Source organism: Ammospiza nelsoni, chromosome 14 (genome assembly GCF_027579445.1).
Source record: "Ammospiza nelsoni isolate bAmmNel1 chromosome 14, bAmmNel1.pri, whole genome shotgun sequence".
Taxonomy (NCBI): Eukaryota; Metazoa; Chordata; class Aves; order Passeriformes; family Passerellidae; genus Ammospiza; species Ammospiza nelsoni.
In genome coordinates, this window is record NC_080646.1 from 7,964,992 (window position 1) to 7,976,949 (window position 11,958).

The 11,958-nt window shown below is 51.9% G+C and overlaps 1 protein-coding gene across 1 annotated transcript; it reads right to left on the minus strand.

Annotated features, from left to right (window-relative positions):
• Positions 1-1,038: 1,038 nt before the first annotated feature.
• On the minus strand, positions 1,039-9,175 carry RHCG (Rh family C glycoprotein). Its single transcript, XM_059482252.1, has 10 exons — positions 8,827-9,175; positions 5,019-5,205; positions 4,576-4,726; positions 4,087-4,234; positions 3,541-3,707; positions 2,741-2,878; positions 2,251-2,387; positions 1,576-1,700; positions 1,334-1,407; positions 1,039-1,239 (listed from the first exon to the last, which is right to left on the minus strand). Exons 1-10 carry the CDS (start codon positions 9,011-9,013, stop codon positions 1,174-1,176), a joined length of 1,380 nt encoding a protein of 459 aa, XP_059338235.1. The 5' UTR covers positions 9,014-9,175; the 3' UTR covers positions 1,039-1,173.
• Between the last annotated feature and the right edge of the window lie 2,783 nt (positions 9,176-11,958).

Here is an 11,958-nt window from a genome sequence, read left to right on the forward strand (position 1 = left end):
ACATTTAATTAACATGCTGCTGCTGGCAGCTGCTGACAAATTCCAGAAACATGTTGTAAAGGGTTTTTGTCTTTACCCAGCATGGAAAATGAGGGTGTCATATCCCAAGGGGATGTGAATAGCTACTTTTGACTCCCCCCCTCAGGTGTAAGAATTACAGCTAGATGCAGTGAAGAGACCTATCAGCCCTCCTACCTCCTTTCCCCCCCTCCCTTTTCCTTTCCTGCTCCTCATATTATATCACCCTGGAAAACATGCAGGATTTTAGGCCCTGTTTTCATCCCTGTGTCCTCCAACTCTGGCTGAAGCCTGATGGTCCAGCTAAGAGATGGGGGCTGTCCTCTTCCCATCAGAATAGCATCAGACAGTGGAAAGAGACATCTGGTGACACTGGAAGAAATGGATGAAGCCAAAAAGGAGGAAAAGGTCCTTTCAGCCTGTGCTGTACATGCAAAAAAGGTTCCCAAGGAGCTGATGGAGGCCTTGGAAGGGTGGTTCAAGGGAAGGTGATGGCAGAGGCCATCATGTAGAAGTGTAGCTGCACTCACAATGGCCCTCACCCCTGCCGTGGATGGCAGGATGAGTAGAGGCTCAGCTGCTGCACCCCTGCATCCCCTCCTCAAAATGAACCAGCCCAGCCTGTGCTTCCCACCGTGGGGGTTGTCATCTCAAGGTGCCAGCTCCCAAACCTAGTATCTCCCCAGATTGCATAATCCAATACATTTTCTAACACACCGAGCTCGTGCTGCCACCGTTCATGCCTCCACTTTGTCCCCAGGGCATCGGGAGTGTCCCAGTGCCTCTGCTTTGCCCCGGGCAGCCAAGAGCTCTCCTGGCAGTGGCTGTGCCGCACATCCCATCCCTGTGCCGCGCATCCCATCCCATCCCATCCCATCCCATCCCATCCCATCCCATCCCATCCCATCCCATCCCATCCCATCCCATCCCATCCCATCCCATCCCATCCCATCCCATCCCATCCCATCCCTGTGCCGCACATCCCATCCCGCCCGGCCGCTGACACACGGCAGCACAGGCTTGGAAAGAAGAACACGACTTTATTATATCCACAAAAGTGGCAGAGCAGGGCAGAGCCCTGCGGTCTCGGGGAGCGGACGGTCCCTCTGCGCTCGGCGCTGCGGCGGGGAAGGCGGGCGGGCGGCGGGGCGCGGCTCAGGGCGAGGCGGGCTTGTCGGGGTTGTGCATGTGGTACACGTCGCTCTCCTCGTCCTCCGGCACCTGCGGCAGAGCCCCCTGAGCCCCCCGGGCCGGGCCGCGGGCCGACAGCGCCATCTCGTGCCCCCCGCCCCGCTCCCTCTCCCGGCCCGCTCACCTCCCAGTAAATGCCATCCTCGAAGCAGTTCTCGGCCGCGGCGTCCCCCCAGATGGGCAGCTTCAGGATGCCCCCTGCGAGGAGGAGGGCAGGGCGGTGGGCACGGGGGGATGCGGCTGCTCCACCCAACGGGACAAACGCAGCCCTGGCACGGCGCTCGGTGCCGTCCCCCCAGGATGGATCCGGCACATGGATGCCGCTGTTTGAGCATCCTCCCCTCTCCGCGCTGCCCTCCGGCTTACCCACGATGGCTCCCCCAGCGAATGCCATCAGCAGAGACACCACAATGCCGGCTGCCTGGAAGCCTCCCTGGATGCTGGGTGTCCGCGTCTGGTACACGCCCGTGAAGTCAAACGCCTTGATGAACCTGCCGAGGGCAGAAATGGGCATGATTTCCCCTGGCAGAAGGGCAGAAATGGTGATGATTGCCCCTGAGAGGAGGGATTCCCCAGCTCTGGAGGAGCCATGGTGCCCAGCTCTTTTGGGAGCTCTTCCCTACCCCCATCCCTCTTTTGCAGTGTTCCAATGACCAAAACATCGCTCACTTCTTTCTCTGACCCCTGGCAAAGCTTTACCAAGGAGGAGCCCAAAATATAAACATTCTCCTTGTAATTCAGAATTTTAGCCTTACCTGACCCCACAAAACAATGCAGGGGAGAGGGAGAAGCACTTCCCTCCCCATTGTGGCCCAGAATAATGCCAAACAGCAGGACTGTGGCTTACTTTATGAGGCCACCAAGAGTCAGCTGCATAAGATGAGGCTACAATTCAGTAAGCCAAACACAGTCAGTGCAACCCATGTTTTTGAGGGATAGCTCTGGACAACTCTGAACTATTAACAAAAGCTGTTATTTGCTCCCAGCCCACACAGCTTCAGGTAAAATCTGTCCTCAGGGAAGAATTTCAAGCCATCTTACCCTTCCTTTCCATACACATCCTCTGTGGCTGCAGCTGCTGTGATGGCCCCCACAATGCCCCCAATAAGGCCTGGCATGGCATGGAGGTTGTGGATGCCACATGTGTCCTGGATGTGCAACCTGGACTCCAAAAAAGGCTGAGGGGAAGGGAAGTAGAGAGAAATCAGGGAATTGAGTGTGGTCCTGGAAAGGATTAGTTTCTTCCATGGAGGACTGGGATAAAGCAGAGAAAGACGAGAGATATTGTGTCCCATTAAGAGCTAAAGGCTTGAGACAAAGATGTGAGCCAAGCTCAAAATAAACTAACAAGATATCCTCCAAACACGCTCCTGTTGGGAGTCTGAAACTTGCTGAGCATTTTGGGGCAGTGAAAGGAGAGAGAAACGATCTCACAAGGGATTCTGGAAAGCAGGAACCATCAAAGGGAAGTGAATCCATTTCTGATCTCCTCAGCAGGAGCAGGGCTGCAGGCCCCTCGAGCAGCACTCACCGTGAAGTAGACATAGCCCAGGGTGGACACGATGCCAGAGATGGAGCCCACAATGAGGGAGCCATACGGGGTCAGCATCATCTCGGCGCTGGTGCCCACGGCCACGCCGCCGGCCAGCGTGGCGTTCTGGATGTGCACCTGCAGGGGCAACCACTCTGCCTTGGCATCTCAGGGACATTGCAATTGCTCAGGGATGGTGCAAATGGCAAAGCGGGAGAATCAGCTCTGAAAATGTTTCCAGAGGAAATATCAGGGCCCATTTTCCTACTGGGTGGTGAAAAACAAGAAAAGAACAGGCAGCTTCTGTCTGTAGCACAGGTGCACAGAGACTCCCACTCCCCGTACCACACACGTTCTTTGCATCCACAGATATGGGTGGGGAGTTGTGATGAGATGGAAATTGTCTCACCCGTGTGTCATGCAAGCTCTGCTGTCACAGAGACTTGTCACCCACACATCCAACACGTACGAGTCAGCCCCCCGATTGCTCACGAGCTGCTGCGCAGGCCTTGTTTGATGGGGAGTGCTGCCAAAAAGGGCTCTGCAATGTGTCCAAGAGCAAGTCCAGTCCCTGCTGTGACTTGGCAGGGCATCACCCCACACTTCAAGCCCTGCAGGACCCATTCCCACTTTCTTATTCAATATAGCCTCAGAGTTTCTGACTGGATGCTGGTTTCACCATCATCCCTGGAAAACCTGTGTCTGTTCAGCAAAACACAAGTGCCAGTTGTTTCCTAGACCCTTGATCAACCTCATTATGTGTCCCTGGGGCAGTGCAGGGCTCTGTGCTCCCATCTTACCATGTCAAGCTTGCCCTTCTTTTGCAGCATGCTGGAGAAGGCCATGGTGGTGAGGACACAGGCGGCCAGCGAGCAGTACGTGTTAATAGCAGACCTGTGCTGGGCATCCCCGTGGTCAGAAATGGCTGAGTTAAAACTGGGCCAGTACATCCACAGGTACAGGGTACCTGGTGGGATGGGGCACATGGGATGAAGAAGAGAAAGGGAAAAGAAAGAATACAGGGATTGAAAACAAAATTCTTCTGCACAGGGAGAAATTACATCCTATAGTCCTGCTTCCCCAGATTCACACCCCACATGATGAGAGCAGCATCAGGAAAGGCTGGCACAGAAAGGGAACCAAAATACATCCTTATCTTCCCAGGCACCATCCCAGCCCAGCCACTGATGAAGGGAGCTGAGTAACTCTGAAATGTGAAACACCTCTGAGATACAGAGCTCCTCAGCTCATGCTGGTTTCATTTTTCCCAGAGACACAGGAGGAACCAGCCCTGTGCAGCTGAGTGCTCCCCATGCTGCAGCACCCCGGGGTGAAGGCTGGCTCACCAATCATAGCAAAGAGGTCAGAGTGGTACACAGAGCCCTGCTTGTCCTTGCTCTGCTCCAGCTTGGGTCTGTACAGGATCCGTGTCACTGTGAGGCCAAAGTAGGCTCCGAAGGTGTGAATGGTCATGGAGCCACCTGCATCCTTCACCTGCAGCCACGGGAAAACAGAGGTTTGCCTCTGCAATCTCCACTCGTTCTGGAGCTGAGGCCTGATTTGCATCATGCCCAGCTTGTCTGTGCATTTGACAGAGGTACCCAGTGCTCCTGAATTGCCAGGCTTATGTGTAAAACCCCAGAAGATCTCCCTTCCCAAGGAAGCATGACCCACTACCCCTCTCCTTGACAATCTGCCTACTTTTGCTGCCTGAATTCTTGCATTTTTAATGCTTATGAAGGCAGTGTCTTGGTGGAGCCACAGCAAAGGGAGAAGGTTTGAAGAGATGCAGAGAGAAATGAGCAGAACAAAGCAGGTACTACCTAAAGCCTTACATGAAGAAGGTTGAGGAGGATGTACTCATTCACTGAAAAGAGTGTGACTTGAAACAAAGTCATGACAAGGAGCTGTATGGGGCTGGTTTTGCCCAGGATGGCCCCAAAGGCGATGCACACAGAGCCCACGCAGAAATCAGCATTGATCAGGCTGGAAAAAGGGAAAGAAAATTGTGGTTTAATAAGGGAAATTTTCTCTGTAAATCACTCTTATCCACCCCCAGCTCTGGAGATCCCACCTGAAGACAAAGAAGTGATTAGGAGACATCCCTGGATTTTCCACTGACCTTCCTCCCATGCTCACAGTCCCACATTATTCAGGTAATGTGGATGATCTGTGTTCCCAGCACTGACATACAGGTGTTGCCAACTGCTTGGCTCTCATTCCAGCTCTTCCACTGGCCAGGTCAGAGGTGCCATCCCAGAGCCCAACTCCTTCTTACTTCTCCACTCCAATGAGGATCTTCCCGTCCTTGAAAGAGTGGAACCAGCCTTGCATCAGGAGAGCCCACTGGATCCCAAAGGCAGCAAGGAGGAAATTGAAACCCACAGCTCCGAATCCATAGCGCTTGAGGAAGGTCATGAGGAAGCCAAAGCCCACAAAGATCATCACATGGACATCCTGGAAAGCTGTGCAGAGGGAAGGGACTTTCAGCTCTGTGAGGACAGCAGGGCTGCAAGAGCCACGTGCATTTGGTGTTGAAAAGAAACTAATTACATCAGCAGCAGTAGGGGGGAAATTCAAGAGAAAATGTGTGTTTGCCTCATGTCCCCATGCTTCTAAGTCTGAAAATGGCTCAGCTTTTAGAAATTGGCTTTTGGTTAAAAGGCTCAGACTTTAAAGGAAATGTTTACTAAAAGCTGCGTGCAAAAGAAGACCTGAGAGTAATGGAGTGTACAAAGGAAAACCTTTTTCTATTCAGATTGTTTTTTCTCCTTTTGTGAAAAACTCAAAACCATCACGTGAAATGAACAGTAAAGTTTTGTTAAAACACGTAAATGGCCATTTTGGGTACATCCATTCAGTGCAGGGTCCTGGTGATGGCTCAGAGCAAGGAGAGCACAAGAACTAGGAAAGTTTACAAATACACTTTTAAATGCTTTGGAAATCAGCAGCAAAACACCCTTGAGAGCAGAAACCCACCGTGTGAGATTTTTAGTGCTCAAACCAGAGAGACCCAGTTCTTCCCACTAATGGTCAGACCTGCTCACCCAAGCCCCTCAGATGCCCTTCCCCGGGGGAAACCAGATCTGTGTGAGCCTCTAGAAAGACCTTTTGGCGCAGTAAACCTGCTGTACTTTTTTAATGCTGCAGCTTTCTATCAGATAAGCATTCCTTTGCAATTAAGTGAGCTGAAACGCTTGCATACTTTCAAATTGAACCATGCAAACCCTAACACTGCAGGCCTCCCAGCCAATGGAAAGAACAGGAAACCCAAGGCTGGGATCCCCCTTGGGAGACTCCTGCCAGCAAAACCATGGTGCAGAGCAGATAAACACAGCACTGAGAGAGCTAAACCAGAATGTTCTGCATTTTGCAGTGCAGAAATCATTATAGCCACTACATCCAGCAAAGTCTGTGCACTCAGAGAGGGTGTAAGCTCAGGGCAAAGGAAATTCTGTGGGTTCAAGTCCCGTCTACCCCGAAACTGTGCTGAAATCCACCAGCTCCTGGTCCATTTTCACAGGGCTTGTGTCTGCTATTTCCACTGAGGGTGGGTGAAGGCTCGTATGAAGTGCAGCTCTGCAGAAGCTGAGAAGACCTTGTAACTTGTTTAAGGATGAGCATTTGGACAGGCTTAAGCCATGCAGTGCCATGATAATCTGATTGCTTTTAAAAGATGTCCCCGCTATGAAATCACTCTATAAAAAGGAAGGAGACAAGATCTTCAGCTGGCACTGTTCAGTAGAGGTCACTTCCAAAGCACTTCTCCACATGTCCTAAGAACAAATCTTAGTTACTGTGGTTTTACCACACAATCCCGTAGACTTTCCCTCTGCAGCTGTATTTATTTCTCCTCTCTCTTTTCCAGTGTAAGCAGCACAATATACAGCTAGATTTATCTGCTGCCATTTGCATCATATATTCCTTCTCTCATTCTAAAAGCAGAAATACACAGGTCAGAGTTAAAGCTGTGGACTCTGTGCCTTCCCAAAACCCAGAGGATCCCATTGTGTTAGACCCTGTATGAACTCAGCAGGAAGAGCAGATCTTTCCTTAAACCACACCCAATCTAAAACCTTTTTCTAACCCTTGCCTTTGTTTTCCCTTAGTAAGAATAACATTGTTATCATTGAGGCAGTACAGGCATTGCCATGCCCTACAGGTTCTGTAAGCCTGCTTTGTGGCAGGACAGTTGCCATAACTAACAAGAATAAGTGTTTGGGCTTTGGGAATACTCTCGGAGACAAACAAATCTCATTTCTTTTCCCCTAGAGAGCAGATGAGTCACTGATTACAAAATATCAACTTGCAATCCAAAATGAGAAGGAATTGTCTCACTGACTGGGCCTGACAATGGGCACCAACAACCACATGTTGGCTTCCTGAAACCAGACAGCTTCCCTCTGCCTGCCTTCCCAATCTTCTCTGGCTTGAAGGACCTGTTAATTTGTCACTCTTATCCCTCTGCCACTGCAGACAGGTGCTGGGGACAGCAGTGGTCACAGATATGTTGGTACAAATGATCTTTGGGTGATCAACCACCACAGTCTTCTGAGCAGCACAGGATGGACACAAGGATTGAAATTCCAGAGTCTGGCTATCTTGTCATGTTTGTCCATCTTTGCAGAAAGAGAAAATTTCCGATTAGATAAGGGAGAAAGAGCAGCTGTGCTTTTGGGCACGTAAGCTCTTCCTCAGGCCTGAAACAGAAACGTAATTCAAAGCTAAACTGAGCAGTTGCCCTTAGCTTGATTTAGTTGTGTTGAATCCATCTTGCCATTTGAGGGGGAATATTTGGCACTGCAGAGCAGGAGTGGGATATGAGGACAGAAGAGATGTCACTTCCTTAGCTCCTACACACTCTTTCTTGGACTCCTGATGTCCTCCCAGCACACCAGTGACAAGAGCAGCCCTCAGGCACTGCTGCTGCTTCACACCAGCCTGCGTGGGGCTGGTCCCAAGGGCAGATGTCCAGGAAGAGCCCAGGGCAGCCACGACCATACATGAACCTGGAGGCTGACTGAGCAGCCGGTTTCTGTAAGCAAATCCTTCTCTCAACTAGCTAATCCTCAGCAGCCACAGGTTGCTATAGCTCCTTTGATTTAGCAGGTGTTTTTAATGGAAATGTTCTAAATAGATGCATGACTCAGGCCTGTTGCTTCCTTGGAAACAATTGCCTACAGAAGCAGCCTGTTCTGAAAAGCTCACAAAGATGACCAGCCTTGGAGATCAAAGCCACCCAGAGGCACTGGCTGGCCAGAAGAGCTTTAACCTTCTGAATAATTTCTGTGTCACTGTGATGCAGAACCCAAGAACCCTGGGAACCTGGCAGCTCAGGAGGACTCTGGCACCGAAATGCCAGTAGCTAAAGGGTAATTCACAAGTGAGGGGGTGGACGGAGGAAGAGGAGGAAGATGTCACAGGATCTCAACAGCCGTTCCTCTGTGTGCACAGAAAGGCTTGCTCTGATCCAAAGCTGAGGGAGGGGGCAGAGAGCTGAAACTTGCAGAGTGTTGGGAACACGTCAGCCCTATTCCTGGAAAAAAGACGTCATGGTACCCTGCTGACAGAGCCCCAAGGCACCAGAGGGCCATGAGGCTTTTCTCTGATTCTTTGGTGAACCCCAAGCCAGCCTCGAGGCTAGAGCATCACCTTCCAGCAATTGGTGGAGACGGCACCTCTGAACAGGCTCTGCCACAGCACAGGATAGGATGGATGGGATGGGATGGGATGGGATGGAGAGGGATGGAGTAGATCGGGAGGGGATGGGATGGATGGGATGGGATGGGATGGGATGGGATGGGATGGAGAGGGATGGAGTAGATTGGGAGGGGATGGGATGGATGGGATGGGATGGGATGGGATGGGATGGGATGGAGAGGGATGGAGTAGATTGGGAGGGGATGGGATGGATGGGATGGGATGGGATGGGATGGGATGGGATGGGATGGGATGGGATGGATAGGGATGGGATAGATCGGGATGGCATAGATCAGGATGGGATGGGATGGGACGGGACGGGATGGGATGGGATGGGATGGGATGGGGACCAGCCAGCACAAGGATTAGGCTCCCAGAATACTCACAGGGGTATCGGAAGTAGAAGTCGTTCTCCATGTCACTGGTCAGGTTCATGTCCTGTTTCTCCTCCTCCCAGTGCGCGTCAGCTTCAGCGCCGAAGCGCACGAAGACCCCGAAGAGGACAATCATGGCCAGCTCCCAGAGCAGGCACACCAGCGGCAGCCGCCAGCGCATGTTGGTGTTCTTGGCCATGCCCTGGCGCTCCTGTCCCTGAGCAGGGGCTCCCGGGGGCTGAGCGAGCCGCGGCCCCCGCGCTGCCCAGGGCCGGGCACATATATCGGTCAGGGAGGGTGAGGTGGGGCCCAGGGAGGTGCCTCCGGCAGGATCACGTTTCAGAGCTCTGGAGCTTCAGCAGGGCTGTTCCTCTAACCCACCTTCCTCCCTGGGAGGAGGGACAGCCTCAGCACCTTTCCTCTGAGCTGCTCTGAGCACCTCTGAGCCCTGCCTCCACAGAGACCAGCAGATGTGGAGGCCAGTGTGACTCAGCCCCCTGCTCTGCCCAGTCCCACACCCCTTCCCTGCCCCTGCCAGGAGCACCTTGATCCCGCTGTCCCCTCCCTCCCGGCTCTGTCCCCTCACCCCCTTCCCAGCTCTGAGATCCCCTTCCCCAGCTGGCACTGTGGGTGAAGGCACTGCCCTTTGCTCCAGCTCTTGGCTTTTGGAAAAGCAGCTGAGGTGCAGAACAGGAGGAACAGGAAGGTGTGATCTTCAAACCAGGTACTGAGATCCTCCATGAATGCAGAGACACGTGATGGCCCTGACAAGGCTGTAAGGATGTTCAAGTGCCACGTGTTCCATCATTTCCCAAAGTGATTTACCCAGAGCATCCTCCTGGCAAGGCAAACTGAGCTGGGGCTGCATAACCAGGGCAATACTGTGAGATGGTGCTGGAGGCCTAAACAGCCCCTCCTCTGGTATGGTTTTCCTTTAATTAACAAACACAAAGTCCATTTTTCATATTCTTTTGAATTATGTGCTCTTTCCTCAAAGAGCCAGGCAAGTCCTTCAAACAGATCTCAGCTCCTTCCTCTGCCTGCAGATCCCTGGTTTGCCTGTCAGTCTTCCAGAGATGAAAGACTGCAGCCCAGGCAAGCTGCCCAAATTTGCTGATGGCATCTAATTGTGGCCCGCAGGCTGAGCAAGCAGCACTGATTTTGGTGTTGATTAGGCAATAATTTGAGTTTATTATTTTTTCTTGTGTGCTTTTCTTCTCAAAATGACAGATGGCAGAAAAATGCTGTGGATGGTCTTGAAGAGACTGATGGCCACGGAAAAATCATCCTCCAACCTCATTTGAACCCGTGCAGGCAGCAGGATAGAGACAGTGTCGACAAAAGAGAGAAGCCCATCTGCCCTAGCCCTCACCCTGCATGCGCAGAGCTCCACGTGACTGGGGTCACTTTTTGGGGACACCTAAAGCAAGGGGATTTTGTTGTTGTCTGAAGGACGAGCTCCCCCTCGAGCAATGCTGCTCAGGGTGTGGTTTTGGGTCTCCCATTACACAGGGCTGTGCACACCAGGATACAAAAGATCTCCAGCTAGAAGGAAGCTGAAATCCCCAGACAATACTTGATCTCTAATTGCTGGAGCGCTGTTGACAGTTGCCTGTTCTCGTGCCAGCTAGGTGGTAGGACTGGTATTGTGCCCTGCCCTAGAGCAGCCTTTAGACACCTCAAAAAGGCAGCACAGAGCAGCATTTTAAAACAAAAGGGAACTTGCTTAGGTACTGCAGCCACCAGCAGCTACACTTTGTGATTACTTGAGCAAAAGAGTAACCGCAGAGCTTTTCTAATCTATGCCATCAGTGAAATGGCAGGGTCTCCAGAAAAGCAGCCTGCAAAGCCCTTGTGCAGACCCCAGAGGCAGCAGTTCTGTCCCATCTGCTGTCCCCAGCCCCTCTTCCCACGTGTGGAGGCCAGGAACAAAGGCTAATGGCTTTTCTGCTGGCCTGATAGTCTCACCTTGCTGCACTGCCCCTCCTTATCAGCCTGCAGATCAGCACTTTGTCACTGCAGTCCCAGCGGGGCTGGCATGCTCCACTGGCTGTCCGTGCTGTGAGAGCCCATTAAGGGACCAGCTTCTCTCCAGGCTCCTTTCCAGGGCCAGGATAGCACTGGGAAGGCTGATGGGCTGTGCCAGCACATGTGTCTGCAGCAGTGCTGGCAGGGCACTCCCTACAATGGGTTAGACCACCACTGCACCCACCCTGCAAGGCTGGTAGGACACACAGGGCAGGTTTCACCATGCCTCAGTCACAAATATCAGGGTGCTTAAATGTCTTGGAAACTTCAGGCAGGTGTCAGCTTGCTACACCACAGAATTTCTCCCATCATGTCCAGCACCCATAAGAGCTGCAAGTTTTCCCCGAAAAATTTCTGAGATGATGCTGAGGGAGAAGGAACATTTGCCTTTCTGCTCAAGAGCAGTGGGACCAGGTCTGGCAGTGTCCAGATCTCAGTTACCTTGGGTGAGGGTTGTACAGTACTGGTCCTAGCTGGGTCTCTCCCAGTTTCTCACTTTTATGAGCACTAAATATGTTTGAAAGATGTAGAGACAAAATCTAAAGCACAGGAAATCCCTCCCTCTTGCCTGGAGGCCTTGGGGCAGCTTCACCCTGGACAGGAGGGAATGGGTGCTCCCCAAATCAGTGCTCACAGCAGCCACCACCAGTAGCCTTTGGGCACATGGGGTGGAAAATGAGGATTTGGGGAGTCCTGGAAGCCTTGATGCCGCACAAATGAGACTCTGGGCATTGCCCAGTATCAAAGGTGACTTGTTGCTTGTGCAGGTCCTTGAGGAGTGACCTGAAAGCAAAGCATCTGAGTCAATACAAAACAAAACTTTTTTCCAGGCTGGCTCAGCCTGGCAAACACTTTCCACTGGGGCAGGACAGAGAGGTGCTATGAGGGGAGATCAAACACTTCATTTAGGTCTGGGCTTTCTCATCAACTTTTTTCAGCCCCCACCATTAAGCCCCCACCTTGGAGATAAATGTTGGAAACACGACAAAATAAGGTGAGACTTTTTAAGATAAAAAATATTTTATCTGGATCAAAGTGACAACCACACATGAGCCAAATTCTCAAATTATTTTTCTTGAGCCCTCTCCTTCCTCCTAAGAAACAGCATTTACCAGC

Excerpts from the sequence above, each read along its gene's own strand:
- RHCG (XM_059482252.1), bottom strand. The coding sequence starts at position 9,013 with ATGGCCAAGAACACCAACATGCGCTGGCGGCTGCCGCTGGTGTGCCTG. Across the intron at positions 2,879-3,540 it reads AGAAGGGCAAGCTTGACATG|GTGCACATCCAGAACGCCAC; the intron begins GTAAGATGGGAG and ends TTGCCCCTGCAG. Across the intron at positions 1,701-2,250 it reads GATGTGTATGGAAAGGAAGG|GTTCATCAAGGCGTTTGACT; the intron begins GTAAGATGGCTT and ends TGCCCTCGGCAG.